This window comes from Drosophila elegans, unplaced genomic scaffold (assembly GCF_018152505.1).
Source record: "Drosophila elegans isolate 14027-0461.03 unplaced genomic scaffold, ASM1815250v1 contig_476, whole genome shotgun sequence".
NCBI lineage: Eukaryota > Metazoa > Arthropoda > Insecta > Diptera > Drosophilidae > Drosophila > Drosophila elegans.
Window position 1 is genome coordinate 17036147 of NW_024545863.1, and position 24654 is coordinate 17060800.

At 48.4% G+C, this 24654-nt stretch overlaps 5 protein-coding genes across 5 annotated transcripts; 2 read left to right on the top strand and 3 right to left on the bottom strand.

The window, feature by feature from the left end:
* Positions 1–632: 632 nt before the first annotated feature.
* On the top strand, positions 633–5358 carry LOC108135729 (pro-resilin). Its single transcript, XM_017256563.2, has 3 exons — positions 633–741; positions 1877–1953; positions 2665–5358. The coding sequence occupies exons 1-3, from the start codon at positions 633–635 to the stop codon at positions 5113–5115; spliced, it is 2637 nt and encodes an 878-aa protein (XP_017112052.1). The 3' UTR covers positions 5116–5358.
* Positions 5359–6168: 810 nt separating this feature from the next.
* LOC108135833 (high-affinity choline transporter 1) lies at positions 6169–13455 on the bottom strand. Its single transcript, XM_017256715.2, has 6 exons — positions 12779–13455; positions 11043–11408; positions 9977–10561; positions 9385–9706; positions 9032–9304; positions 6169–8508 (listed from the first exon to the last, which is right to left on the bottom strand). Exons 2-6 carry the CDS (start codon positions 11314–11316, stop codon positions 8121–8123), a joined length of 1842 nt encoding a protein of 613 aa, XP_017112204.1. The 5' UTR covers positions 11317–11408; positions 12779–13455; the 3' UTR covers positions 6169–8120.
* A 215-nt stretch (positions 13456–13670) lies between these two features.
* Positions 13671–16147, bottom strand: LOC108135832 (kanadaptin). Its single transcript, XM_017256714.2, has 3 exons — positions 14876–16147; positions 14624–14818; positions 13671–14561 (listed from the first exon to the last, which is right to left on the bottom strand). Exons 1-3 carry the CDS (start codon positions 16061–16063, stop codon positions 13797–13799), a joined length of 2148 nt encoding a protein of 715 aa, XP_017112203.1. The 5' UTR covers positions 16064–16147; the 3' UTR covers positions 13671–13796.
* A 478-nt stretch (positions 16148–16625) lies between these two features.
* On the top strand, positions 16626–24020 carry LOC108135849 (DNA polymerase theta). Its single transcript, XM_017256740.2, has 7 exons — positions 16626–18295; positions 18735–19108; positions 19166–19722; positions 19789–22405; positions 22459–22666; positions 22728–23642; positions 23710–24020. The coding sequence occupies exons 1-7, from the start codon at positions 16708–16710 to the stop codon at positions 24018–24020; spliced, it is 6570 nt and encodes a 2189-aa protein (XP_017112229.1). The 5' UTR covers positions 16626–16707.
* On the bottom strand, positions 24018–24632 carry LOC108135848 (rhodanese domain-containing protein CG4456). Its single transcript, XM_017256739.2, has 3 exons — positions 24432–24632; positions 24209–24368; positions 24018–24146 (listed from the first exon to the last, which is right to left on the bottom strand). The coding sequence occupies exons 1-3, from the start codon at positions 24550–24552 to the stop codon at positions 24086–24088; spliced, it is 342 nt and encodes a 113-aa protein (XP_017112228.1). The 5' UTR covers positions 24553–24632; the 3' UTR covers positions 24018–24085.
* Between the last annotated feature and the right edge of the window lie 22 nt (positions 24633–24654).

Consider the following 24654-nt stretch of genomic DNA (forward strand, 5'->3'; position numbering starts at 1 on the left):
TTTACTGGCTGTTAGAGTAGAATTCGAATTTTGTAATGCCATGCAAATTCGATGTAAGAATAATCAACAGTGTATTGTATTTTAGATTACTTGCAATTTAAGCAACAAAATAAAGCGTTTTAATTGACCAATTTAGCTGGCTCCAGAGTGTTATTTTTGCAAAACGGCAAACCGATGACAGATGTTGCCACTGAACTTGGCAACTGATCGATTTGGATTTATCAGTGCAAAAGCAAAAGTAAATGCCGAAAGCTTACCGATCGCTATGGCTTTGTTGTTATTGCGCCTGCCTTTGTTATTTTGTTGTTGTGTGTGTTTTTTCGCTGTGGCAGATGCGCAGCTTTGGCTGCGAAGTCGCGCATGCGCCGTGGTTGCTGCTTGCCGCTGATGTGGCTGCTGGTTTCTGTGGCTTTGGCTTTGGCTGGTGGCTCGCGAAGAGTGAGTGCATTTGAAGTGTTACATAAAGTACCAAACTTGAAGACATGCCGCTGCCAGCGTCTTCTTCGCATTGTGTTTGGCGCTTTGGAGCTTTTGATTTTCGTCGGTCCGCATTGTTTTTGTTTTTTTTTTTTATTATTGTGTGTGTCTTTATTTTTGCGGCTTTGCCTGGTTATGATTTTGTATAAAAGTGCATGCTGCGCATCAGACAGCAGTGTAGTTCGCATTCGTCCATCGGCAGAGCATCGTCTGCAAAGTGCCCCCAAAAAATATCAAAGAAGCAGCTGGTGCCCAACAAAAACGGTTAGTGCTGCATAAAGGATAACTGATTACATCATACAATATAATTCATTGTCATCATAAGTAACAAAATGTGACAGGATTATTCCAAAGTGTCATATACTAAAAAAAATATAGTTCTTCATCGTCAAAAATAGTGAAGTCAAAAGTTTAAAGTCAGTTTTGTACTTAACATCCTCCTTCGCAAATTTGAGTGTCATTTTTTTAAATATTGAAAAATTAGTTAAAGTTTTTAAAAGTAGTTTAAAACTGTTAAATAGGAATTAAAACAATTAATAATTGTAACAATCAGAAACAAGAAAATATGTAGCAGAATTCTTCTTCTCGGCCTTGTTCGCATTTTAAAATTCTTGCATAACAGCATGGCAAATTCGGAGTTGCCTCACATTCAGCGGGTCATCCAGTCATTTAGGCATACTTTGAAAAGTAATTAAAATTTGTTGCAATTATTAAACAAGCGGCGCGAGCCAAACAATAAAGCAAAGTGCTGAAAAGCCAACAAGACGCAACGGGACGAGTCAAGACGACTCAAAGTGTGTGGCCAAAAGGCGAGACAGTAATTGGCAGCAGTAGCTGTGGAAAGAAATATGTGTCACTCAAAACTCCCAACTCACAACTTACAACTTCCAACTAGCAGTTCGCAACTTGCAGCTCATGCAAGCCAGTGGGGGTGTATAATGGTAATGGCGCTCTGAAATTGCCAACTGTCGGGACTGATTTTGCAATGTCATAAAAGCCAGCTTTGCGCCACTGCCGATCACGCCCACACAGCTTATGGGTCCGTTTTTATTCAATTTCCCCCCAAAAGAAAAAGGCAAGAGTTTCACTCTGCTCCGGATGGGATTCGCAAGCGATTGGAGCGGCTTTTGTCTGCGACGACAGCGATTTTCCAAAAAGCCAAATTAAGTGTCAGTACTTCGGATCGGCTTCAATGCCGGGCGATACGCTCCGTCTGTTGGCCAGTTCTTGGCATTGGCCGACGGACCGAGCCAAGATTGACGAGCGATTTGGTCGCGGCCAGCGTCTTGGCGCCCATAAAAACTTACGCAACATCAACGTAATCTTTCTATAACTATTTTTTGCCCGTAATCCACTTTCAAATGATTTTCTCTAATGCCCCCTTTCTCCCGCTTTGCAGTTCGGTTAATTTGCATTCGAAGTGCATCGAGCTCATCCCCTGGAGAAGCAGCAGCAGCAGCAGCAGCCATGCGAGTGGTAAGTACATTGAAATAAAATAGCATGGATCTGATTCACATTTAATAAGAATTCGCTAATAAGAAAATACAATTTTTGTTTACTTTTAAAATAATTTGCCTTGTTTCGAATATTCTGCCTTTTGCAAATCACTTTAAAATCATAAATTCTAAAAATTATTACAATTTATATATATTTTTAAAGGAGCTGAAAAATATTATGTTTTTGATTAACAATGCCAAGTGATGGATCTGCTTTTCATATAATAAGATTTCGCTAATAAGAAAATAAAGCTTTTTTACTTTTAAAAGAATTTAAATCTTAATATTCTGCCTTTTGAAAATCTTTTTAAAAACATTTTATCTAAAAAATTTTAGAATTTACATACATTTTTAAGAACTAAGCAATGTTATGTTTGATTAATGTTTATATTGATCTTTGTTTAATTTATATTGTTGCTTACAAAAACGTGGTAAACTTATCAGCACTTATAGTTGTTCTAACTTAGTAATTGTATTAAAAATCTTTTTTTAGTATGAAAATTGACAAAGCTTAGATATTTAATATAACTTAATTCTAACGAACCAACCATTTTATAGTTTATGAAAATATATATAGTTTTTTTTTTATAGTTTTTCTCCATGTGCATAGCTTAGGCGATCCCATTGAAGTGGATCCATCGATCGATGCGTCATAAAAAAGCTAATTTACTAATTTCCTCGTTTTTCGCAGCAGCTTTTCGGTGTCATCGCCGTGGCCGTGGTGGCCGTTTCGCTGGTCCGCGATGTGGCAGCGGCCAAGCGAGAGGCGCCGCTGAGCAACGCCTATCTGCCGCCCAGTTCGCCCCAGCGTCCCTCGTCCAAGTATGGTGCTCCACCGGTCAGCTCCTACCTGCCACCCGCCTCTGGTCCGGCGCCTTCGTTCAACTCCGTTCCGTCCAGCAGCTATGCAGCTCCCTCGCTGAGCTCTTCTTCGGGTGGCCCATATGCGGCGCCCGCTCCCCGCCCATCCAGCTCTTACGGACCGCCCGCCTCCCGTCCCTCGTCCAGCTACGGTCCTCCAGCCAGTCGCCCGAGCCATTCGTACGGACCACCGCCGCAGGCCAAGAAGTCCCACCATCGTCGCCCATCCTCCAGCTATGGAGCGCCCAGACCTGCTCCGCCCTCGCCGAGCTATGGTGCCCCGCCCTCCTCTAGCTATGGGCCACCGAAGTCATCGCCGCCTTCCCAGAGTTATGGTGCTCCAGCGCCACCATCCAACAAGTATGGACCACCCAAGTCGGCGCCTTCTTCGAGCTACGGAGCCCCGAGACCCGCACCACCATCATCCTCGTATGGCGTTCCTGCTCCCCCATCATCCTCTTATGGCGCTCCTGCCCCACCATCATCCTCTTATGGCGCTCCTGCCCCACCATCATCGTCCTATGGCGCTCCTGCTCCACCATCTTCATCATATGGAGCCCCAGCACCACCCTCGAAGTCCTATGGAGCCCCCGCACCACCATCTTCATCTTATGGAGCACCCGCGGTCCCTTCAAAGTCCTATGGAGCACCCGCACCACCATCATCATCTTATGGAGCACCTGCTGCTGCGCCCTCCTCCTCCTACGGACCACCCAAGTCCGCACCGCCCGCACCCCCCTCCTCCAGCTATGGAGCTCCGCCGCAGGCCCCCACCAGCTCCTATCTGCCACCCGCCTCGCGTCCCTCGAAGCCATCGTCCAGCTACGGAGCGCCCAGTGTGAGCAGCTTTGTGCCCCTGGCCTCGGCCCCGTCGACCAACTACGGAGCACCGTCGAAGACCCAGAGCCTGGGCAGCAGTGGCTACACATCCGGACCTTCCTCGTCCTACGATGCACCCGTGGCCCCACCATCTTCATCTTACGGAGCTCCCTCCTCCTCCTCCTTCCAGCCGATTTCACCGCCCTCGTCCAGCTACGGAGCTCCCAGCAGCGGATCGGGAGCAAGCAGCGGAAGCTTCTCGTCGGCTCCTTCATCACTGTACAGTGCCCCAGGCAAGGGCTCCAGTGGCGGATCCTTCCACTCGGCTCCATCCAGCTCCTACTCGGCCCCAAGTTCCAGCGCCAACAGCGGTGGCTCATACCCCTCGGCTCCGTCATCATCCTACTCGGCTCCCAGTTCGAGCTCTAACAGTGGCGGACCCTATGCCTCTGCCCCGTCGTCCTCCTACTCGGCGCCCAGCCCAGGATCCAACAGTGGTGGACCCTATCCGGCTGCTCCTTCGTCCTCCTACTCCGCTCCCAGTGCCTCTGCTAACAGTGGAGGTTCTTATCCTTCGGCTCCTTCCTCATCTTACTCGGCGCCCAGCTCAGGATCCAACAGTGGTGGACCTTACCCAGCTGCTCCTTCATCTTCGTACTCTGCACCAAGTTCTGGAGCCAACAGTGGTGGACCTTACCCTGCTGCTCCTTCATCATCTTACTCGGCACCCAGCTCCGGATCCAACTCTGGTGGACCCTATCCTGCGTCTCCTTCATCTTCGTACTCTGCACCCAGCTCCGGATCCAACAGTGGTGGACCCTATCCTGCATCCCCTTCATCTTCGTACTCTGCACCCAGTTCCAGTTCGAACAGTGGAGGACCTTATGCCTCGGCTCCCTCTTCCTCGTACTCGGCACCCAGCACAAGCAGTGGAGGACCCTACCCATCGGCTCCCTCGTCTTCCTACTCCGCTCCCAGCCAGAGTGGCAACAGTGGAGGACCCTACCCGGCAGCTCCGTCCAACTCCTACTCGGCACCTGCCGCTCCCCCATCGTCATCATATGGAACTCCTGTCTCAGGACCTTCGCCCTCGTACAGTGCCCCCTCCTCTTCCTACGGAGCTCCCTCAACCGGATCTGGATCTAGTTCTGGCTCATTCTCGTCCAGCCATCATCAGTCATCGTCGTCCTCCTTCAGCGCGTCCTCCTCGGGCAGCAGTGGCTACCCCTCGGCTCCGTCCAGCTCCTATGGAGCTCCGTCGTCCGGATCCGGTCTGAACTTGCCCAGCGGTCCCTCCTCCAGCTACAGTGCCCCGCCAGCCGGCGGATCCTCCAGCTCTGGCCCCTATCCCAGTGCCCCGGCCCAGGATTCCGGCTATGAGTACAATGCACCCAGCCAGGTGCCCGAAACCATTCAACAGGGATACAGTGCTGATGGCGGCTACACTTACCGCAAGAAGTGAGAAGTGAGCAGTCACAACTACTGCATCGCGTATACGCCACGTGCCTTCGAATACTCAATACCCACACCCACACCCACATCATGTCATCGCCGCCACCATTCACTCGCAATTGTAAATTATTCCCCAAGTGACAACCAATTCGCCCATTCCTCTTTCTCTCCCATGGAAATCTAGCCGTAATTCATTGTACCATTAGATGTAAAACACGAAACGTTTGTTAAATAAACAACTTGATGAAGATCATTGAAGAGCGTAGAAGCCATCAGTTCTGGGCGATCGGTTCCCTTCACATCCGCAGAATCCGCCAGAAATCCATGACATTCGGTGAATTCTTCCGCTCGGCTAATTGGCAGCAGAAGACAGTTGAAGGTTTTAAATCGGCTAACAATGTAAATTGTTCAAAAATACCGGATGCACCGGATAGCTGGCACATCCAACATTCAACGTCCAACATTCAACATCCACTGACACAACACGACTCGGCAGCTCGGGCCACAATTAGAGGGCAATTCTTGAGCGACACAAGTTATGAGCTTATGATGGAGGAGGCGCTCATTTGGCGATTCCAATCTAATTGAGATTACAACTTAATTGCCACTGCAACGGCAACTGCCACTACAACGGCATCATTAGCATGCTAATTGAGACCAGTTGAGATGGCGGCAGTTCTCTGACTTTGGCAATTTAACCGACTGACTTTCGACTAAATAAAATAAGTAACTGTCGCATAGTTGGTTGCCACATGCTCACCGATGAGAATCCCGAAAATGCATTGTCTTTGCGAACCGATGAGATGCGACACCGCCAAGAGCTCTTTGCTCTTTAAGTTGCGCTGAGAAATTTCCACCTGCGATAATAGAATTCTATTGTCTGTGACCCGTCACTTGGCGGCTTTTGTTGGCCCGTAATGCTTGCTTTTATTTCACAAGCCAGATTGGTAAGTCAGGTAAGTCAGTTAGTCGGTTAGTTAGCTAAATATGTGCTGAGAAATAGAATAAATAACTTGACGGCGGTTGGTTGTTTGCGGCAACAGAGAAACCAATTCAATATATATAGATATATATACCTTTTATTTATTAAATACTTTGTTCGTTTCATTTTGCTTGGGTTTTATTCCATTTCGCTATGCTTAAAACATTGATATGTATTCGGTTTAATTTGATCTTAATACATCATGTATATCGTAACCCTTCGTTCTAATCGTTTGCTTTATTTTGGTTAACATAATGCCACTAAGGGAACTTGGAATGGGTAGACCAAGTTTGGTTAACAATAACAGAAGTATATTTTAACTAATTGCAAAACAGAATTGTTTCGACTGTTTTAACCAAGCGAAGTCATCGCAGTTGAATGCATAAATTATTTGGTGGTTTTGGTATAGTTGATAGTAACTTTACAAACGATTTTGAGTAATTTGCTTATTTACAAATCTGGTTAACTGCACAAAGAAACTCCCGAATGAAATACAAACACACTTAATTACATATGTAGGTTCTCTGGAAAAGTTGTTAAACTCCTTAGTCAAACTCCTTAGTTAAACGGACTCAAACACTATCGAAAAGTACACACTCAGATCTGATGCAATAGATAATAACAATAACAACGAACAGATATGTGTGTATCATATGTAGGTAGGTAATCCTAAATGGACTCTTTTTAGTTTCGCTTATGTAAAAGTTAAAAAACTTTACCCCAATACAACAAACATACGAGGCTCAATCAAAAAGCAGTCAACATTCATTACACTTAAGTGAGTTGTATGTAGTTATGGTACTTTATGGAGCTTAAAACCTTATCAAGTTAGTTACGCATATTAGTTTACTTGAGTTGACTTTTGTTAGATTTAGATAACTTCTTTCCAACGGGACGAAAGAGTAACAAACGATCCGAGTGAATTACAAAAAAGAGGAACCAACGCACATCTCTTGATAAAGTATTCAGTTTGGTTAATTTTAGTTTAGTTCTCATTTCCTAAGTTTTACGCTCAGATTCCAGTTGAGGTTTGGGGTTCAGGCAGCGTGTGTTTATATTGAATATGCAGGTTTATTGGATCAATGTCGTGGGTATAACTCTCTAAATTCAGTGGCTGGCCTCTAAATATGTATATATATGCTGTGTATATGATTTTGTATAGGTATATATATATATTTAGGTACTACGACGCAACATGTTATATATATAATTGCTTCATCCTTTGTCTGTCTGTTTTCCTGTGTATTATCTGCCATATACCTTGTGGTTTTGCTCTTTGAGAGCAGCTAAAATTCATTCCTATATAACTCGATATGCCTCGTTTTCGCTCACTTACACAACTACTTGGTTTGGGTATAGTTTATGCATCGTACACCTCGGATTCTCCTATTTAGCTTACAAACAACAGTTACACGAGTGATATGTATATTGATACACTGTACCGCCTTGATACATTTTGATATGTTTCGTTTGCGTTAGTTTGTGGATAGTTTTGCTTAGCTTTGTTCGTTCTGGAAGGACACATGATTCACATTTTATGCATCTATATAGTATATGATCGATATTAGCATATCGCCAGGAATGGTATTACATGTAGTTTAGCCTCTCCACCGGCTTAACGTATTTTAATGCAATTCTCGGGCAAGGAAAAATGCAGTTGATATGTACTCGGTTAATTTCGTTTTCTGCACTTCTGATACCGTTTGAACATTTACACATAGATTCTCTAACATCAAAATGAATACCGATAGAACGCTTGAAGCTTGTAGAAACTATACACAATAAGTGGGCTAAATGAAAATGTAAACCTTACGATCAGCTTTCTGCACTTTTTACCTGAGCACTTGTGTGTTTAACGTACGTTTCCTAATACTTTCTGTACTCCGTCCGCCCTTTGACCTAACTCCCACTCCCATTCCCACTCCCCCTCATTGAAATCCCCCTAACAAGCGCAACTTAAAATCGGATAATTCGCTGGACTCAACTGTGCAGCCTACTTTCGGGCCTTTTGGACTTCCGCTCTGGGCGACCACTCAGAAGGCCGTGTTGTCCTGCTCCGGCGTGGGCATGGCCATTCCACTCTGGCTCATCTGGCCACCGCCTCCTCCGGCCGCCTTCACGCCGGTGGCCGTGTCCAGCATCTTCTTCACCTGCGCCTGCGCCGTCTCCTGGTTCAGGCGCCTCGCCTCCGCCACTGGAAGGTCGTCGTCCGATTCCAGGGCGGGATTTATGCGGCCGTTGCGCTCATCCTTGCCCGCCATGGTGGCGGCTCCGTACGAACGGGCCAGAGGTCCGGCCATCACGGACAGCTGCTCGCCCGACTCCGACGGATCGCCGACGCGCTGCACATCCTCCGGAATGTTGACCACGCAGCGGAAGTAGTCGTAGCTGGGCGGCAGCTTCCCCGACTCGAACATCATTCTGTGTTGGGTAAAAAAGGGGAGAAAGGTGTGTTATTAAATTTATATATCAAAAGGATAATTATAGCCTTAATAAAATTAACAAATAACAATCTGTTTTTTATATTTGAATATGTTTTAGATATTATTTGGATACATATAGTATACAATACTATTAAGTAAACCAGTAAAACTTACAAATAAAAATGTACTTTTTTTTAAATCTTTTCTTTAATCTAGTCTAAATTGAAGTTCAAATTCTTAAATGAAACAGAGAAGTCCTTAAATGCTATAATATACAATATATTATAGTATGGGTCACTAAAAAGAAAGTCTAAAAGTGTGCAATGTAAATTATAAAATTTATTTTTATTCCTAAAATCCAATGCATTTAATTTCATTGCATACTTTTTGGGCTCCTGTCTAAATCATTTTAAAACCCTAGTGATTTCTGTAGTTAGATAGCGTTTGAAGATTGTGTTCATTCTAGTAATATACTCTGTGGTTATAACCCAACTCTGAAATTCACAAGGTTATATACTCACTTAGTCCACCATGAGACCGCAACCAGGGTGATCAGGCTGAGCAACATGGCCATGGTGCGGAAGGGGAACATCTGTTCCTTCGACTCCTCGTCGTAGCCGGGGTACTTGATCAACGGAGCCAGTCCCAGGATGGCCTCGCCGCCCGACAGCCGGATGAGCAGGGCCACAATGTACGCCGACAAGCTGCCGTACGTGTTGCAGTACTTCTTGAAGTGCACCACCATCAGCAGCTGCGGGAACAGGATGACGTAGACCAGATCCGAGCACATGGACCTGTCCGGGACGAAAAGACAGAAGCAGGCACTTTAGCAAATGAGCTGCCAGTCAGATGAATAATGCATCTGCACACGCACCACAAGCCGTAGATGGAGGGAATGGTGAGTGCCATAATGGTGGCCAGGATGCCCACCACAATGATGGCGACGCGCATCACCCAAATGATTTCCATCTCGGACGCCTTCTGACGGAAAATCAATTTGTACACGTTCCGGGCGAACATGGAGGCGGCGGAGAGCACCGAGGAGTCGGCAGAGGACATCACGGCGGCGGAAACGGCGCCCAGGCCAAAGAAGGACACGAAGTCGGGCGTGAGATACTGCAGCACCATGGGCAGAATCATGCTCGTCTCGTCCACGGTGAGGGGATAGGGTCCCTTGTAGTCTGTCTCGTTCCAAGCTGTCAAAAATAAATGGAAATCGGTAAAATGTTCTCTTATCTTAAAAATATTTATACAAAATTAACTGCGATAAGGCGAATAAATAGGGGGTGCTACAGAATATAAGATTTTGAAAGGTGTCTAAAAGTATGCAACAATATATTTCGAGTCCGGAAGTCTTAAAGTTAATTTACAAAAGAGTACCATACTTTTTTCACTGCCTACCTTTAGACACTTTTATAAAGAAACTTATAATTAAGAAGTATTGCTTTTCATTTTGTAGCACTCACGTGTGGCCTTGGCAATCGCTCCGATGAGCACCGGGGGAATGGCCATCAAGATGCATCCAGCGGCGGCCACATAGGACAGCAGTTGAGCCCGTCCGGCCGTCTTGCTGGATAATACCCGCTGGAAGTAGACCTGCCAGGGAATCCCCCCAAAGACGAGCAGCAGTCCGTAGTCTATGTATAGCCAATGCTTTTTCGGCTCCACGTGCCCAATCCAGTCCACCTCCAGGTCGCTCAGGCTGCCCACGTGCTCGTTGCTCCAGGCGAAGGGAATGCACATCCACAGTCCGATGAAGATGCAGAACAGCTGGATCACGTCCGTATAGGCCACGGAGTACAGGCCGCCGAACAGCGTGTAGAAGATGGCTATGCACGAGGACAGGATCACGGAGGTGCGGTGGTCCATGTCGATGATCACCGACAGCGTGGCGCCCAGGGCGGCCAGGATGCCGGCGGCCCAGAAGACCTCGCCGCAGAGGGCGGGCAGGAAGAGCAGACCGCCCATCCGCTCGCCAAACGAATCCTGCAGCGGGTCCAGCATGGTGATGTATCCCTGCTTTCGCATCGGATTAGCGAAGAAGATGCCGCCTAAATTTAGAAAATGGAGGAGAGGTTAAAAACACAATTAACATATATTATATTTCAATTCAAAGATCCTTTTGAGTTTATAAACAACAAATAAATAATGTTCAAAAAACTTAGAAAAAAACTTGGTAAAAAACTTAGAAAATCTAATAGTGTTATATTATTTAAATATTTTTGGCTTTTATTTTTGTTTATTTTAAGTTAGTAAGTTTAGTAATTTTAAAGATTTTAATATTTAATTTGATTTTAGTGTCTTTAAATTTACGAATAATTTTAAACAATATTAAATTTAAATCAAATGCACTTAACATATTACACATTTTAAATTACAAATTGTGTTTGTTTTAAAATATCTTAATATTAAATCATTTAATTTAGTCTGAATTGTATTTAATTGAAACATAAACAACTTTGGATTCAACATCTATATATTTATATGTACTAATACATTTTTTTTGCCAGTGTATCTGTGTCGTCCACTCACCGAAAACCAAACTGAGTGCGTAGCCAAATGGAGCCTGGCACCACACCAGTCCCGATGTGTATATAGCCTCCGCCGTGCCGTTGATGTAGCCGCCACCCACCCAGGTGGCCGTCATGGTGAAGATGCCCACGAAGAGGCCGATGGAGCGGCCGGCCAGCATCACCTCCTCCTCGGAGTCATTGCCGGACTGCTTCTTGCGACCGGCCCAGATGCCCACCACCAGGATCAGGAGGTAGAAGAGCACGATGCTCACCACGCCAGCGATATTGATCATACTTGAAACTCAGTCGTGTCCTTGGCTTCGAAAATCACAGCACTCCGCGCACTTGTGTAAAATAATACCCTCGGAATGGGGTTGACCTTTAGCTGTAATGGAACACAAAGTGGGGGGAGTGGAGGCACAATGAGTTACAACCTTGAGCATAATGGTTAATATCGCTGCTCGCTTTGCAGGAGCTCATTTTTCAATTAACTAGCGACAGCACGAAGCATTAAATATTAAGCCAATGCATTGGCCATGGCCACCGGAGCGCCTGACCTTTGCCCCCAAGGATATAATCGTAGTTGGACCCACCCTTTAGTCCACCCCAGCTCTGACCAAATGCGTCCTTGCTAATGGCGCGCAATTAACTAGTGGTTGCATTGAGATTGACCTCCACTGCGATTGTACCTTTAGACACCCCTCTAATAACAATCGCCACAAAGGTTAGAATATATTTTATATTTTTGGAAATCTTATTAAAGGACATATTTCTAAAAAAGGTAACTTGCATTGAGTTTGACCTGTACTCTAGACACACTCCTAATAATAATCATGAGTAACAAAGGTATGTCTATATCAATAGTTCTGGAAATCTTATTAAAGGATATTAATAATCTATTGTGATTATACTTTTAGGCACACTTTTCATAATAATCCTCTATATATATAATTATGGAAATCTTATTAAAAGAACAATTTTTCTGAATAAGCAAACTTGCATTAAGTTTTGACCATTACTACTATTAAACTTTTAGACAAACTTCTAATATTAATTGCCATAAAGTTTGGAAATCTATTAATCGACAAATATTCTAAGCCTCCTTTCTTGAATGATAGGGAATTAATAAGATTGTTTATATACCTCAAAGTCTTAAACAATTTTAAACGATTTTTTTTTAATAAAACAAAGTTATAATCTTTTGATTTATTGACATTTATGATTTCCAAATACAAATTCAAAAAGAAATTCATAAAAAATATTAATATTAAATAAGACAAAGAACTAATCTTTAGATTTATTGACATTTTTGTTTTCCAAAAATTCATTAAAAAATATTATTTTAACAATAGTTGAGCTTTTAGATACCAAACAATGTAAGCAATACATAAGGACATTTAAATGACCGGAAATTAATTCTGATTGCAGGCGCACGCACGTTTCTTGGTTATGTAACAAAGAAACCGAGTTCGGACTCCGACTTATGTAAAATACATAAACAATTCAGACCTCCTCGTGTGGGGAGTCAAGTACGTCATAGGCACGACAAACAAGCGCCCCAATGGCACCCAATCCCGCAGGGGGCTTCATTCACAAAAATTGAGCAAAGCACGGAGCGCATCGGTTGGGGTTAGGGTTAGGGGTACTGGTCGGGGTACTGGTGGTAGTGGTTGTGGTAGTGGCACTGGTAATCCCCGCGTGCAATCTGCGCATGACCCAGCGCATTTGCGGGCAATCGAACGAAAAGCGACTCACCTCTGCCTTTGCGTTTGTGCGCCAAGTTCAAGCGGACGCCAAATTGGGATTTTGGAGCGTAGCGACGGCAATCAAAGAAGCGCGCCAATCAAATGCGCCTTGGCTTATGCAACATTTCCTGCTCCAGCGAGGGCTTTCGGGATTCCCCGTTCAATAACTTTGATCACAAGTCGTGGGAACTTGAATCACTTGAATACCAGACTAGACCAGGCAGCAGTCGCCCCAACGGAGGGACGTCTTCTGAGACGGACTGTTACGCGTCCTAAAATGTAACCCGCACATGTGCTCCGGCTGTTGAGGGAACGCGTGTCGGCCGCATTAAAACCAATGCCACTAACTCCGCACCCGTGAAATTATCGCAAGTATTCCGGATTATATAAATAATGCAATCAAATTCGGTTTGCTTTGCCCAGCCCTCTTAATGCGATTCCAACTTCAAGGTGCGACGATATCAAATCGATATTTGGAAATTAATTTAGCAATTGAACTAAAGCCATTTGGTTTCCATAAACAAATGAGCAGTCGACTACGGGCAATTGGCCAACTGAAAACACGTTTCCACGTTCAGCCGTCGTACCGTGCTGGCGGTTAGAGCGACGAAATTATAACTGAATTGGAAGTTCAAGTACTGGAGTCCCATCGGCGACCCGATGGCCTCTTCGACGCAAATGGCAGAGCGAGCAGAGCCGAGTGGGCGTTCATTTTCTGTGCATGTGCGCAGGAATTTTCATCGAATCAGCGGGTGAACCGAGTCGCTGGAAGCCGCCACTCGACTCAAATTAGGGGTGATTGCCAGCGAAGGGGAGTTTGCCAGCATTGGAATTGTGGTGGAAAGCTCATGCCCTCGGCGCTGGAGTCGCCAAAGAGGCCCATTGAAAAGAGAGTGCAAAGGTTTAACATTTACAAAGTTACATTAAGAGGGTCTTAGAGAATACATCAATTACAGGTCTAGAATAGTTTTAAAAAGTATTCCTAAATTGAATATTTGAAGTATTCCAACGGTATTGCTACCGCTGTGCTAGTAGCCGAACTTCTCGTTCAAATGGGTGATGCCGTCACCGCTCTGGTTGGATGGCGGCACCCACTTGGCGTACTTCTCGCTGTCTTCGTGCTCGGCCAGCTCGTCCAGGTCCATGTCCACATCCTGCCGCTGCTTGTTGCGTTGTCGCTGGCGCTGCCGTCGCTTTTTCTGCGCTTCTTCTGCTCCCGGTTCCGGGGTTTCGTCTGCTGGCGTGCTGCCGACTTCCATCGCTTCTGTCGCCTTCGTTGAAGCAACAGTGTCGCTGGGAGCTGCTAAAGTTTCCGCTGTAACTTTTGTTGACTTTACGTTGTCTGGTTCTAAGACTTCCGCTTCGGCGTTTGCTGGTTTGCTCTCTTCCGTTTCGGCAGGAGATTTGCTTTCCTGCAAGCTCTGAATCTCTGGAGTCGGTGGCTTTGCCACAGCTTCCTGTTCCGCCGCCGCCTCCGAATCTCCCTCCCCCGAAACGTGCGCCTCCTTTTCATGGGACTCTTCCTCCTCGACTTCCTCCTCGTCCGAGGCAAATGCATTTGATTGGGGCTTAGTCTGTGTGCTTGGCGGCGCCCGGACTACCTTGAATTTGCTGAACTGATTCCGCTTGCCAATCATGGGCAGCTGCTTCCGGGCTGCACTGCTCTCCTGGCCGGAAGAATCCTTGGCTGTGGCTCTGGCACTGATTGTGGCGAAGGGCAGAGCTGTTGGCTTTGCAATCCTCAAGAGGCGTTCAATCTTTTGCTGCTCGCCCTTGAGCCGTTGCTGCTCCAACTGTTCGGAAGATTATAAGTTTAACAAGGATTCAAAACACATTTTATGCTTTCACTACTAACCCTTAGCTTTTTGATCTCCGTCTTATCCAGCTGCTCAACATCCTCGGTCAGCATGTCCATGAAGTTGTCCAGATCATCGCCCCCAGATTGCTGTTTGACGGCCATCTCTTTTAACTTTTTCTCCTTTTGCTGGTAAGATGCGATTTCCAGTTCCACCTTTTCCATTTCCAAGTTGATTTCAATCTCCTGTTTTAGCTGTAGATGGTTGATTCGGTTAGAAAGTATTCAAGGGAGAGGCTTGCCAGGACGTACCAAATCCTCGTAGGTGAGGGTAACGCTGGCACCGGCGTTCTCCTTGCGCTGCTTCTTGCGCGCCACGTCCCCAGTGCGATCCCAAAACTCATCCTCGTCGTCCGAGTCCCCCGACTTGATAATCTTTCGCTTTTGCGCCTCCTGGTTGGCCTGCCGCAGTACACCGTGCCTGTCCAGCGTGCGACACGCCTCCAGGGCGCACTGAACGACGCAGTCCTTCTTGCGGCCCTTGTGGTTGACCTCCACGGTGATGGGTCTGCCATTGGAGTCGTCCAGCGGCAGCTCCACCCTGCAGACGAAGGAGCCGGAGGACAGCTCATCGCACCTGTACTCCAGATTGAGACCCTCGCGCTCGAAGAAGCCGCGCAGGGTCTTCTTTGGGTCGTCGAAGAAGAGCTCCTCGTTGTTGGTACTGGCATAGGGATTGTGGCTGAGATCCGTCTCCTCGTCGGCGTCGTCGCCCATGCCCCAGCTGACGCCCTCGTTGCGCTCCCGCTCCTCGGCCTGCAGCAGCCGTATTTCCCGCTCCACCGCTGCGTCGGCCAGCTCCTTTTCCCGCTTCTGGCGCAGCTCGGTGACGGATAGCTCCGATTCGGGCTCCTCATCCTCGCCGGGACCCTGCAGGATGTAGACGCGGGTGCTGCCGCCCAGCTTGAGCATGTGGCCGACCCGCATCCGGATGTAGACCTTGGGCGGCACACGCTGTTTGTTCAGAAAGGTGCCGTGTGTGCTGCCCATGTCGTAGATGTACCAGCCCTCCGGCTGCTCGTTCCTGGCCAGCTCCTCCTCCTGGTCTTCGGCCGCCTCTCCTTCCTCGAAGTCCGGCTTTGGCGGCTCCTTGGGTTTGTACTGCAGCACCACGTGGAAGCGCGAGATCGTCGGATGGGCGGCGGGCACATCGTTCTCAGGCAGACGGCCGAAGGTCCACACTGCCTGTTGCTGCAGCTGGCGCACCGTGTCGATGATCTGGCCGGATTTGAGCACCTCGAAGCTGTAGTTCTGGTCGCCGGCTGGCGGAGCGGACCACTTGGGCACCTTGTACGGGCAGACGGCCGCTGGCGAGGATTTGGGGGCTTTGGGACTCTTCGGCGGCGGAGGTGGCGGCTCCGCGGGAACTTCGGAGCGCGGCTTCTCCGTGATGATCATCTTGGGTTTGGGCAGTGGAGCGGGCACTTTGAACTCGTTCATGCTGACGGTTGTGTGAAATATGTTAATTTTCCGAAGAGTAAACAAATTTTCGCAAAGTCCGCAGCTGATTCTCAGCGCAGTGGGACCAGATTTAGACCGCCAAAAAATACCGCACCTTCTCAACAGTTGTCCCAAAAATATGTTCTTTTATTTGTTTTTTATCAGTTAATTTTTTAAATTTCATGTGCAACAAATAAGCGTCCGTGGATTACCTGTTTTTTTTTTTTTTTTTAATATCGGACCATAAATTTTAATGCTAAAAATAACCAATGATGAATTGGGTGCTTGGGATACTTTGATTTTTGTTTGTTTTTTCAAAAATGCATTAAAGTCTTTATACCAGTCTTTTTCAAAAACTAACTGTTTGGTTTTAATAAAACTTTTTAAAAATAAGTGAATACTACCGCCATTTACTTTCCGAATCTAATTTGACCCACGTTTATATTACTTATTATTATTATTTATATATTAATTTTATTGTCCCAAAATATTACTTGCATTGTCCCAAAAATATGATATTCACTGTGAGCTCGATGGATGTTTACACGGTCACACTAAGCCCGCGTCGTTTTGTTTTGTTTTTTTATTTTTTTGGTTGCCAATTCAACTATTATATTTAATGAATAGTTGAAATCTCAAATGTCATGGCGTTTTCGCAGTCATTTAATTTCGGGAACAGCACCTTTATGGAGCTGGAAAAGGGGATGCAAGCGGCCGGAAAGGAGAATACGCACTCCGGAAATGCCAATGTCAAGGGAGCAAGTGCTGGCAAGGATTCGAAGGTGGCCAGCCAGGATAACTACTCGGAGTTTTTCCGCGACGAGTTCTCCTACGAAGTCAATCAGGCCAAGAAGCCCCCGGAGCAGTCCCTGATCAACTTGTCCCAGGTAGTGGAGCATCTGGAAGGAGTTTCCCACCGGGACTCCGGAGATGTGAGCACCTCATCCGCATTCGATGCCCAAATTTGCACCGAAGATGTGTTCGATACGGAGCACAAGGACAATGACAAGGAGCTGCCCAATCTGGACGAGAGTAGCTTCCTCTGCCCCGCCCAGGATGCGCAGGCTTCGCAGCAGCTCAAGGAGGACATTCTGCGCAGTCGGTGCGTCCTGGCCAAGCAGAGTGGCTACCAGGAAACCTCGCGGATCAGCCAGAACCTGAGCAGCATGTCACCAAACCAACTGCGAGTGTCACCCAACTCGTCCAGCGTTCGTGAAGCTCCGGTGCCCGAGAGTAGAGACCCGCCACCCGACCTGGAGTCCCTCAAATCCATAGCCGCGTGGAACCTGCCCCACAGCATTCAGGCTGAGTACCAGAAGAAGGGCGTCGTCCGGATGTTCGACTGGCAGGTGGAGTGCCTCTGCAAGCCAAGGGTGCTCTTTGAGCACAGCAACCTCGTGTACTCCGCACCCACGTCGGCGGGCAAGACGCTGGTCAGCGAGATCCTGCTGCTCAAGACCGTCCTGGAGCGCGGCAAGAAGGTGCTGCTCATCCTGCCCTTCATCTCGGTGGTGCGCGAGAAAATGTTCTACCTGCAGGATCTGCTCACGCCGGCTGGCTACCGCGTGGAGGGATTCTACGGGGGCTACACACCTCCCGGCGGCTTTGAGAGCCTCCATGTGGCCATCTGCACCATCGAGAAGGCCAATTCGATTGTGAACAAACTACTGGAGCAGGGCAAACTGGACTCGATAGGCACCGTGGTGGTCGACGAAGTCCATCTCATTTCGGACAAAGGACGCGGCTACATTCTGGAACTGCTGCTGGCCAAGATCCTGTACATGTCGCGACGCAATGCCCTACAGATCCAGGTGATCACCATGTCCGCCACCCTGGAAAACGTGGAACTGCTGAAGAGCTGGCTGGACGCCGAACTGTACATCACAAACTACCGTCCGGTGGCTCTCCAGGAAATGATTAAGGTGGGCACCAAGATCTTCGATCAGCAGCTGAAGTTCCTGCGCGATGTTTCGCAGCAGAAGGAGATGCGACAAGCCCTGGGCAATGATTCAGACGATGTGGCCCTGCTCTGCATTGAGACGCTGCTGGACGGCTGCTCCGTCATCGTGTTTTGCCCCTCGAAGGACTGGTGCGAGAACCTGGCCGTCCAGCTGGCCACCGCCATGCATGGTCTCATCAAATCCGGCTCCGAACTGGGCCTGCGTCTGCGGGCCAATCTCAATCCGATGGCCATTGAGGAGGTGAAACAGCAATTGAGGGATATTCCCACAGGTTGGTAGAAGGAAGTTTGTAACATTTCCATTTCTATAAAGTATATATATTCTTTTTGATTATAAACTGACCCTTAATGATGTTTTCATAAAACCTGTATCTTTAAATTCGATCGAAAACGGTTGAATATATCTTATTTTACCTTCAGATTCGATCAAAATTGGTTGACTTTATCCAAGGTACCACAGCTCTATTCCAATTTTTCCAATACTTTCCAAATCCTATTTTCTCATGTATACACTTATCATATTAAAAAAAATTACAGATCGGACAACTATATCCCATAGCTGCCATTAGTACGATCGGGTATATATTTTTTTTATCCAAAGAAATATGCGAATATTTTTTTGTATAATTGCGGATTAATCCCTTGAATTATATATGTATTACTATAAGTTAGTCTATTGTTCTCTGGCTTAAATTCACTTATTCCCTTTAGGTCTCGATGGGGTCATGTCCAAGGCTGTTACCTACGCCTGCGCCTTTCACCATGCCGGTCTGACCACGGAAGAGCGAGATATTGTCGAGGCCTCCTTCAAAGCGGGAGCGCTAAAGGTTCTGGTGGCCACCAGCACACTGAGCTCCGGTGTTAATCTGCCTGCCAGGCGAGTGCTCATCCGATCGCCTTTGTTTGGGGGCAAGCAGATGAGCTCCCTAACTTACCGCCAGATGATCGGACGAGCAGGGCGCACGGGCAAGGACACGCTGGGCGAGTCCATTCTCATTTGCACGGAGAGCAATGCCCGAATTGGACGAGATCTGGTCTCGGCGCAGCTGCAGCCCATTACATCCTGCCTGGAAATGGACGGAAGCGTAAGTTAACATGCTACACCACAAGCTCGATCAAAATTAAAGAAATTCCCATTGCAGACCCACTTGAAACGCGCTCTCCTGGAGGTTATATCCTCTGGTGTGGCTAGCACGAAACAGGACATTGACTGCTTCGTGAACTGCACACTGCTGAGTGCCCAGAAGGCATTGGAGGCGAAAGAGCAATCCCCGAAGGATGACTCCGACTCCCACTACATCAGCGATGCCCTGGACTTCCTTGTGGAGTACGAATTCGTGCGCCTGCAAACGGACGAGGAGGCGGAGACCACGGCCTATGTGGCCACTCGACTGGGTGCCGCCTGTCTGGCTTCTTCCATGCCGCCCACCGACGGCCTCATTCTCTTTGCGGAGCTGCAGAAATCCCGTCGCTGCTTTGTGCTGGAGTCTGAGCTCCATGCTGTCTACCTAGTGACGCCCTACTCCGTGTGCTACCAGCTGCAGGATCTCGACTGGCTGATTTATCTGGACATGTGGGAGAAGCTCAGCCCGGCCATGAAGAAAGTGGGTGAACTGGTGGGGGTCAAGGAAGCATTCCTCGTGAAGGCAATGCGTGGCCAAACGAAACTGGACTACAAGCAGATGCAGGTTCACAAGCGGTAAGTTCTTTTTCGAAATTGTTAAAAAAAATAACTATAATTAATGCTCTCATACTTACCACCCAGTTTCTACACAGCTCTAGCCCTGCAGGAGCTGGTAAACGAGACGCCCATCAATGTGGTGGTGCACAAGTTCAAGTGCCATCGCGGCATGCTGCAGAGTCTGCAGCAAATGTCGTCCACGTTCGCGGGCATTGTCACGGCCTTCTGCAACTCCCTGCAGTGGTCAACCCTCGCCCTGATCGTCTCCCAGTTCAAGGATCGACTCTTCTTTGGCATCCACAGGGATCTAATCGACCTGATGCGGTTGCCCGAATTGTCGCAGAAGAGAGCACGAGCTCTCTTCGATGCAGGATTCACCAGCTTGGTGGAGCTGGCCGGCGCCGATGTCTTGGAGTTGGAGAAAGTGCTCTATAACTCGCTCAGCTTCGACTCCGCAAAGCAGCACGACCACGAGAACGCGGAGGAAGCGGCCAAACGCAATGTGGTGCGGAACTTCTTCATCACGGGAAAGGCGGGCATGACCGTGGGTGAAGCTGCCAAACTGCTAATTGACGAGGCTCGCCAGTTTGTTCAGTACGAGATTGGAGTGGGCAGCATTAAGTGGTCCCAAACGCAGCCGGAGGTGAGTGCAAATTGCGAGTCGGTAAACAGTGGCGAGGAGGTGGACATTCACATGTCGCTGGAAGAGGAGCAAGTGCGAAACCAGCCGCCAATAAAGCGAAAGCTTTCAAGCGAAGAAAAAGGTATCGCCGAAGGTGCCTCCACCCACAAAATTCCCAAACTGAATCCTCTGAAGGAGCAACCAAATAAAGCACAAAATAGCCATTTCGATGGAGCTGTTAAAGGGATGGAAAGTATTGCTAGCCAAAGGAGTACAACTAAAACTCCTTTAGGACCAAGACCCAATCATTCCAACGTATTAAAGGCAAATTGTTTAACGGATTCTCAGCGAAAGTCTAAAGAGAAGGCACTGGAAACATTACAAACTCGATCGGTTGTTGCCAACAGCAATGGTCAATCGTCTGAGAAGCCTTTGGAGAAGATGGAAAACCGAGGCCTCATTAACCTTAATCCGGTTATAAGATCCGCTGAAAAGAACATGGTTAATACTAAGTCTGTGGTTGCTATTAAAGGCACACAACCGACAACAGTTCATAAAGTTCAAGAGAAGGTGTCATCGTACTCTAGTTTGCCCAATCAAATCCAAAGTAACTCAACCAAGGACTTGCCAAAACAAATCCAGAGACAAGGCTCGGAGATTAAAAAGGAGAGTTCTGATAACCCACCTGCAGTCGAAGAGAAACCCACTACCAGTCACAATGCCCGGAAGGAGTTGCTTAGAAAGGAAATGGCCGAACGTCGGAGGATTGCATTAATGAAGATTCAGCAGAAGTGCGCAGAAAGGGAGAGCCAGCAAAGAGATCAGCACGTACAGACGGCAAGATCTACACACCTTCCCCCTGACCACATCCCAAGTAGTAAGGTGACCCAAAACAGTCCAGATCTGGGAACACCAAACCGAAATACAGTAGTCAGCAAGGCAATGCCATTCAAAACGCCCGCCAGCGCAAGTAGAGAATCCTCGGGAACCCCAACTAGTGGGCCAAGTAGTAGAATATCATCTCCTCACCTGCCCCGCAGAAGTCCACGAAATCACAATCCATCCCCGACCACCACTCCGAATCGCACTGCCTCAAGGAAGGCATCCACCGCTTCCACCGCTTCCACCGCTTCTACCGCAGAGCAGGATCTTTTCATGGCCGACGACTCCTTCATGCTGAACACCGGACTAACTGCTGCTCTCACGGCCGCCGACAGCAAGCTCCTTGCTTCCTCGGAGGCAGATGAGATCCCCAGCTCGCAGCCCAAGGAACCGGAGGTGATCTGCGCCCTGACTCCACATGCATCGCGGATGATGCGCTCCTACCAGCTGCGTTCGCAGCGCTTGCAGAGTCCCAGTGCCAGATCAATTGGCAGTGCGAGTACCGGAGCATCGACCAGTGAAACCGAATCGGAATCGAAAGTCCAGTCCTCCAGTGCGGCTTCCTCCATGGAACTCTCGGACATGTCCATGGAGAACTCATTGATGAAAAACCCCATGCAGCTGAATGCATCGCACATCCTGAGCTGTTCCAAGGTGGATGACAGAGCTTCCAGCTTCGCGTCCATAGACATAATCGACGTGTGCGGCAACAGGCAGTTGTTCCAGGGCGCCCTCATGGAGCTCCACGAGGCCACGCGTTGCGGCTTCAGTGTGGGCCTGCAGGCACAGGCGGGCCGACAGAAGCCCCTGATCGGTGGCCACCTGCTGATCAACCAGGTGGCGGCGGCCGAGCAGCGGGAGGCGGCTGGCGGAAGGCAGGTGCTCTTCCAGGTGGACGACAGCAGCTTCATCGCCGGCCTATCCTTCTGCCTGGCGGACAATGTGGTCTACTACATGAGCCTGCAGGAGGAGGTGCAGGCGAGGGGCCAGGGAGTGCCCACCAGCCTGAAGGTGCAGGAACTGTGCAAGCTGATGGCTCGGAAGGAGCTCACGCTGATCATGCACGATGGCAAGGAGCAGCTGAAGATGCTGCTCAAGGCGATGCCGCAGCTCGAGAAGATCAGCGTCAAACTGGAGGATCCCAAGGTGGCCAACTGGCTGCTGCAGCCGGACAAGACAATGAGGTTTCACAACATGGTAACTATTGATCAACACATCCAACTGTTCTCTTTTAATGGTTAATCCTGCAGTGCCAGCAATTCGCTCCAGAGTGCACTGCGCTGGCCGATCTCTGTGGCAGTGGGCGTGGCTACAGCAGCTATGGCCTAGACACCTCCAGTGCCATTCTGCCCAAGATCAGGACGTCCATCGAGGCCTGTGTGACAGTGCACATCATCAAGGGCCAGACCGAGAATCTTGAGAGGATCGGCAAGGGTGAATTGCTGAAGTTCTTCCAAGGTGGGTGGTTCAACAAAGGCACTCCTTGTTGAAAAGTTGCAGTAACCAGTGCCCTTTTCAGATGTCGAGATGCCCATTCAAATGTCTCTGTGCCACATGGAGTTCGTGGGCTTTCCGGCCAAGCAGCAACGGCTGCAGCGGCTCTTCCAGCAAATGGTGGCCGTCATGAAGAAGCTGGAGGTGAAGATCTACGAGCAGCACGGCTCCCGCTTCAATCTCGGCTCGACGCAGGCCGTGGCCAAGGTGCTGGGCCTGCACCGGAAGCCCAACGGACGGGTGACCACGTCGCGCCAGGTGCTGGAGAAGTTGGACTCGCCCATCTCGCTGCTCATACTGGGCCACCGAAAGCTCGGCGGGCTCTTGGCCAAGAGCATTCAGCCGCTGCTCAAGTGCTGCCAGGCGGACCGAATCCATGGCCAGAGCATCAGCTATACGGCCACGGGTCGCATCTCCATGACGGAACCGAATCTGCAGAATGTGGCCAAGGACTTTGCGCTGAAAGTGGGTGCGGATGCCATCAATATATCCTGTCGATCGGCATTCGCACCCCACGACGAGGGGCGATGCCTTCTCTCAGCGGACTACTGTCAACTGGAAATGCGAATCCTGGCCCATCTGTCGCAAGACAAGGCACTGCTGGAGGTGATGAACTCGCCGCAGGACCTGTTCACGGCCATTGCGGCGCGCTGGAACCGCATAGACGAGTCCGAGGTGTCGGAGCCCATTCGCAACGGCACCAAGCAGATCTGCTACGGCATTGTCTACGGCATGGGCATGCGCAGCCTGGCCGAGTCCCTCAAGTGCCAGGAGCAGGAGGCGCAGATGGTGTGCGAGCAGTTCCACCAGGCCTACAAGGGCATACGGGAGTACACGCAGAAGGTGGTCAAGTTTGCCCGCAACAATGGCTATGTGGAGACCATCATGGGCCGTCGCCGTTACCTGGACCACATCAACAGTCCCGAAGAGCAGATGAAAAGTAATACTTGTAGTTCTCCAGCTGAATGCGTTTGGTGATCGTCTAAAGATCGTTTCTTTACCCGCAGATCAGGCCGAGCGGCAGGCCATTAACTCCACCATTCAAGGCGGTGCTGCGGATATTGCGAAAACGGCCATTTTGAAGATGGAGAAGAACATGGCCCGCTACCGAGGAAAACTGGGCTTGGGGGAGCGATCGGTTAACCTGGTCATGCACCTACACGACGAACTAATCTTCGAGGTGCCAGCCGACAAGGCCAAGAAGATAGCCAAAGTGCTCAGCCTCACCATGGAGAACTGCGTCAAACTCAGTGTGCCGCTCAAGGTGCGGCTGAAGATCGGACGCAGCTGGGGTGAACTGCAGGAGATTAGGGTGTAGCTTGTTCTATTTACTTTTATTGTACATAGTATATCAAATTTTATAGGATTTTTTTAATCAAATTTTTATAGATTTTTAGACTGCTTCGCCTCCCACTCCGTCCAGGATCCGGCATAAGCCTTGGCGCTGCAATAATTTAATAGGCAAATAAATGTACAGAACTAAATGTAATGCAATTTGATTAGTACTTGGTGAAGCCCAGGGTGCTGGCCAAATTGGCTGCCCTGGCAGCTCGTCCTCCCGCCTTGCAGGAGAAGATCAGGGTCGCATCGATGGCCGGCTTTTCGCGTCCATAGGTCTGGGCAAAGTCCTTGTCCGGCAAGTTCAAAGCCTTCTCCAACTCGGCCACTGAAAATGGCGAAAAGGTGTGTCAAGTAAGCCGGTAATCCCCGGACTTAGGGAGCTCCTCACGTGGAATGTTCAGGCTGGCGGGCAGGACTCCCGTCTCCTTCAGCTCGGACTCGTTGCGGACATCGACCAGGTACGTTTCCGGGTGGTTTGGAACATCCTTGACTTCCTCGTAAGTGGCCATGGCAGTTTTTCTTTTTAAATAAATTAATTGAACGCCAAATTAAACCCGGTAAGCTGACTTATCTGAAGTGTGACCACTGAGCGACCAATTAAATATACCAGT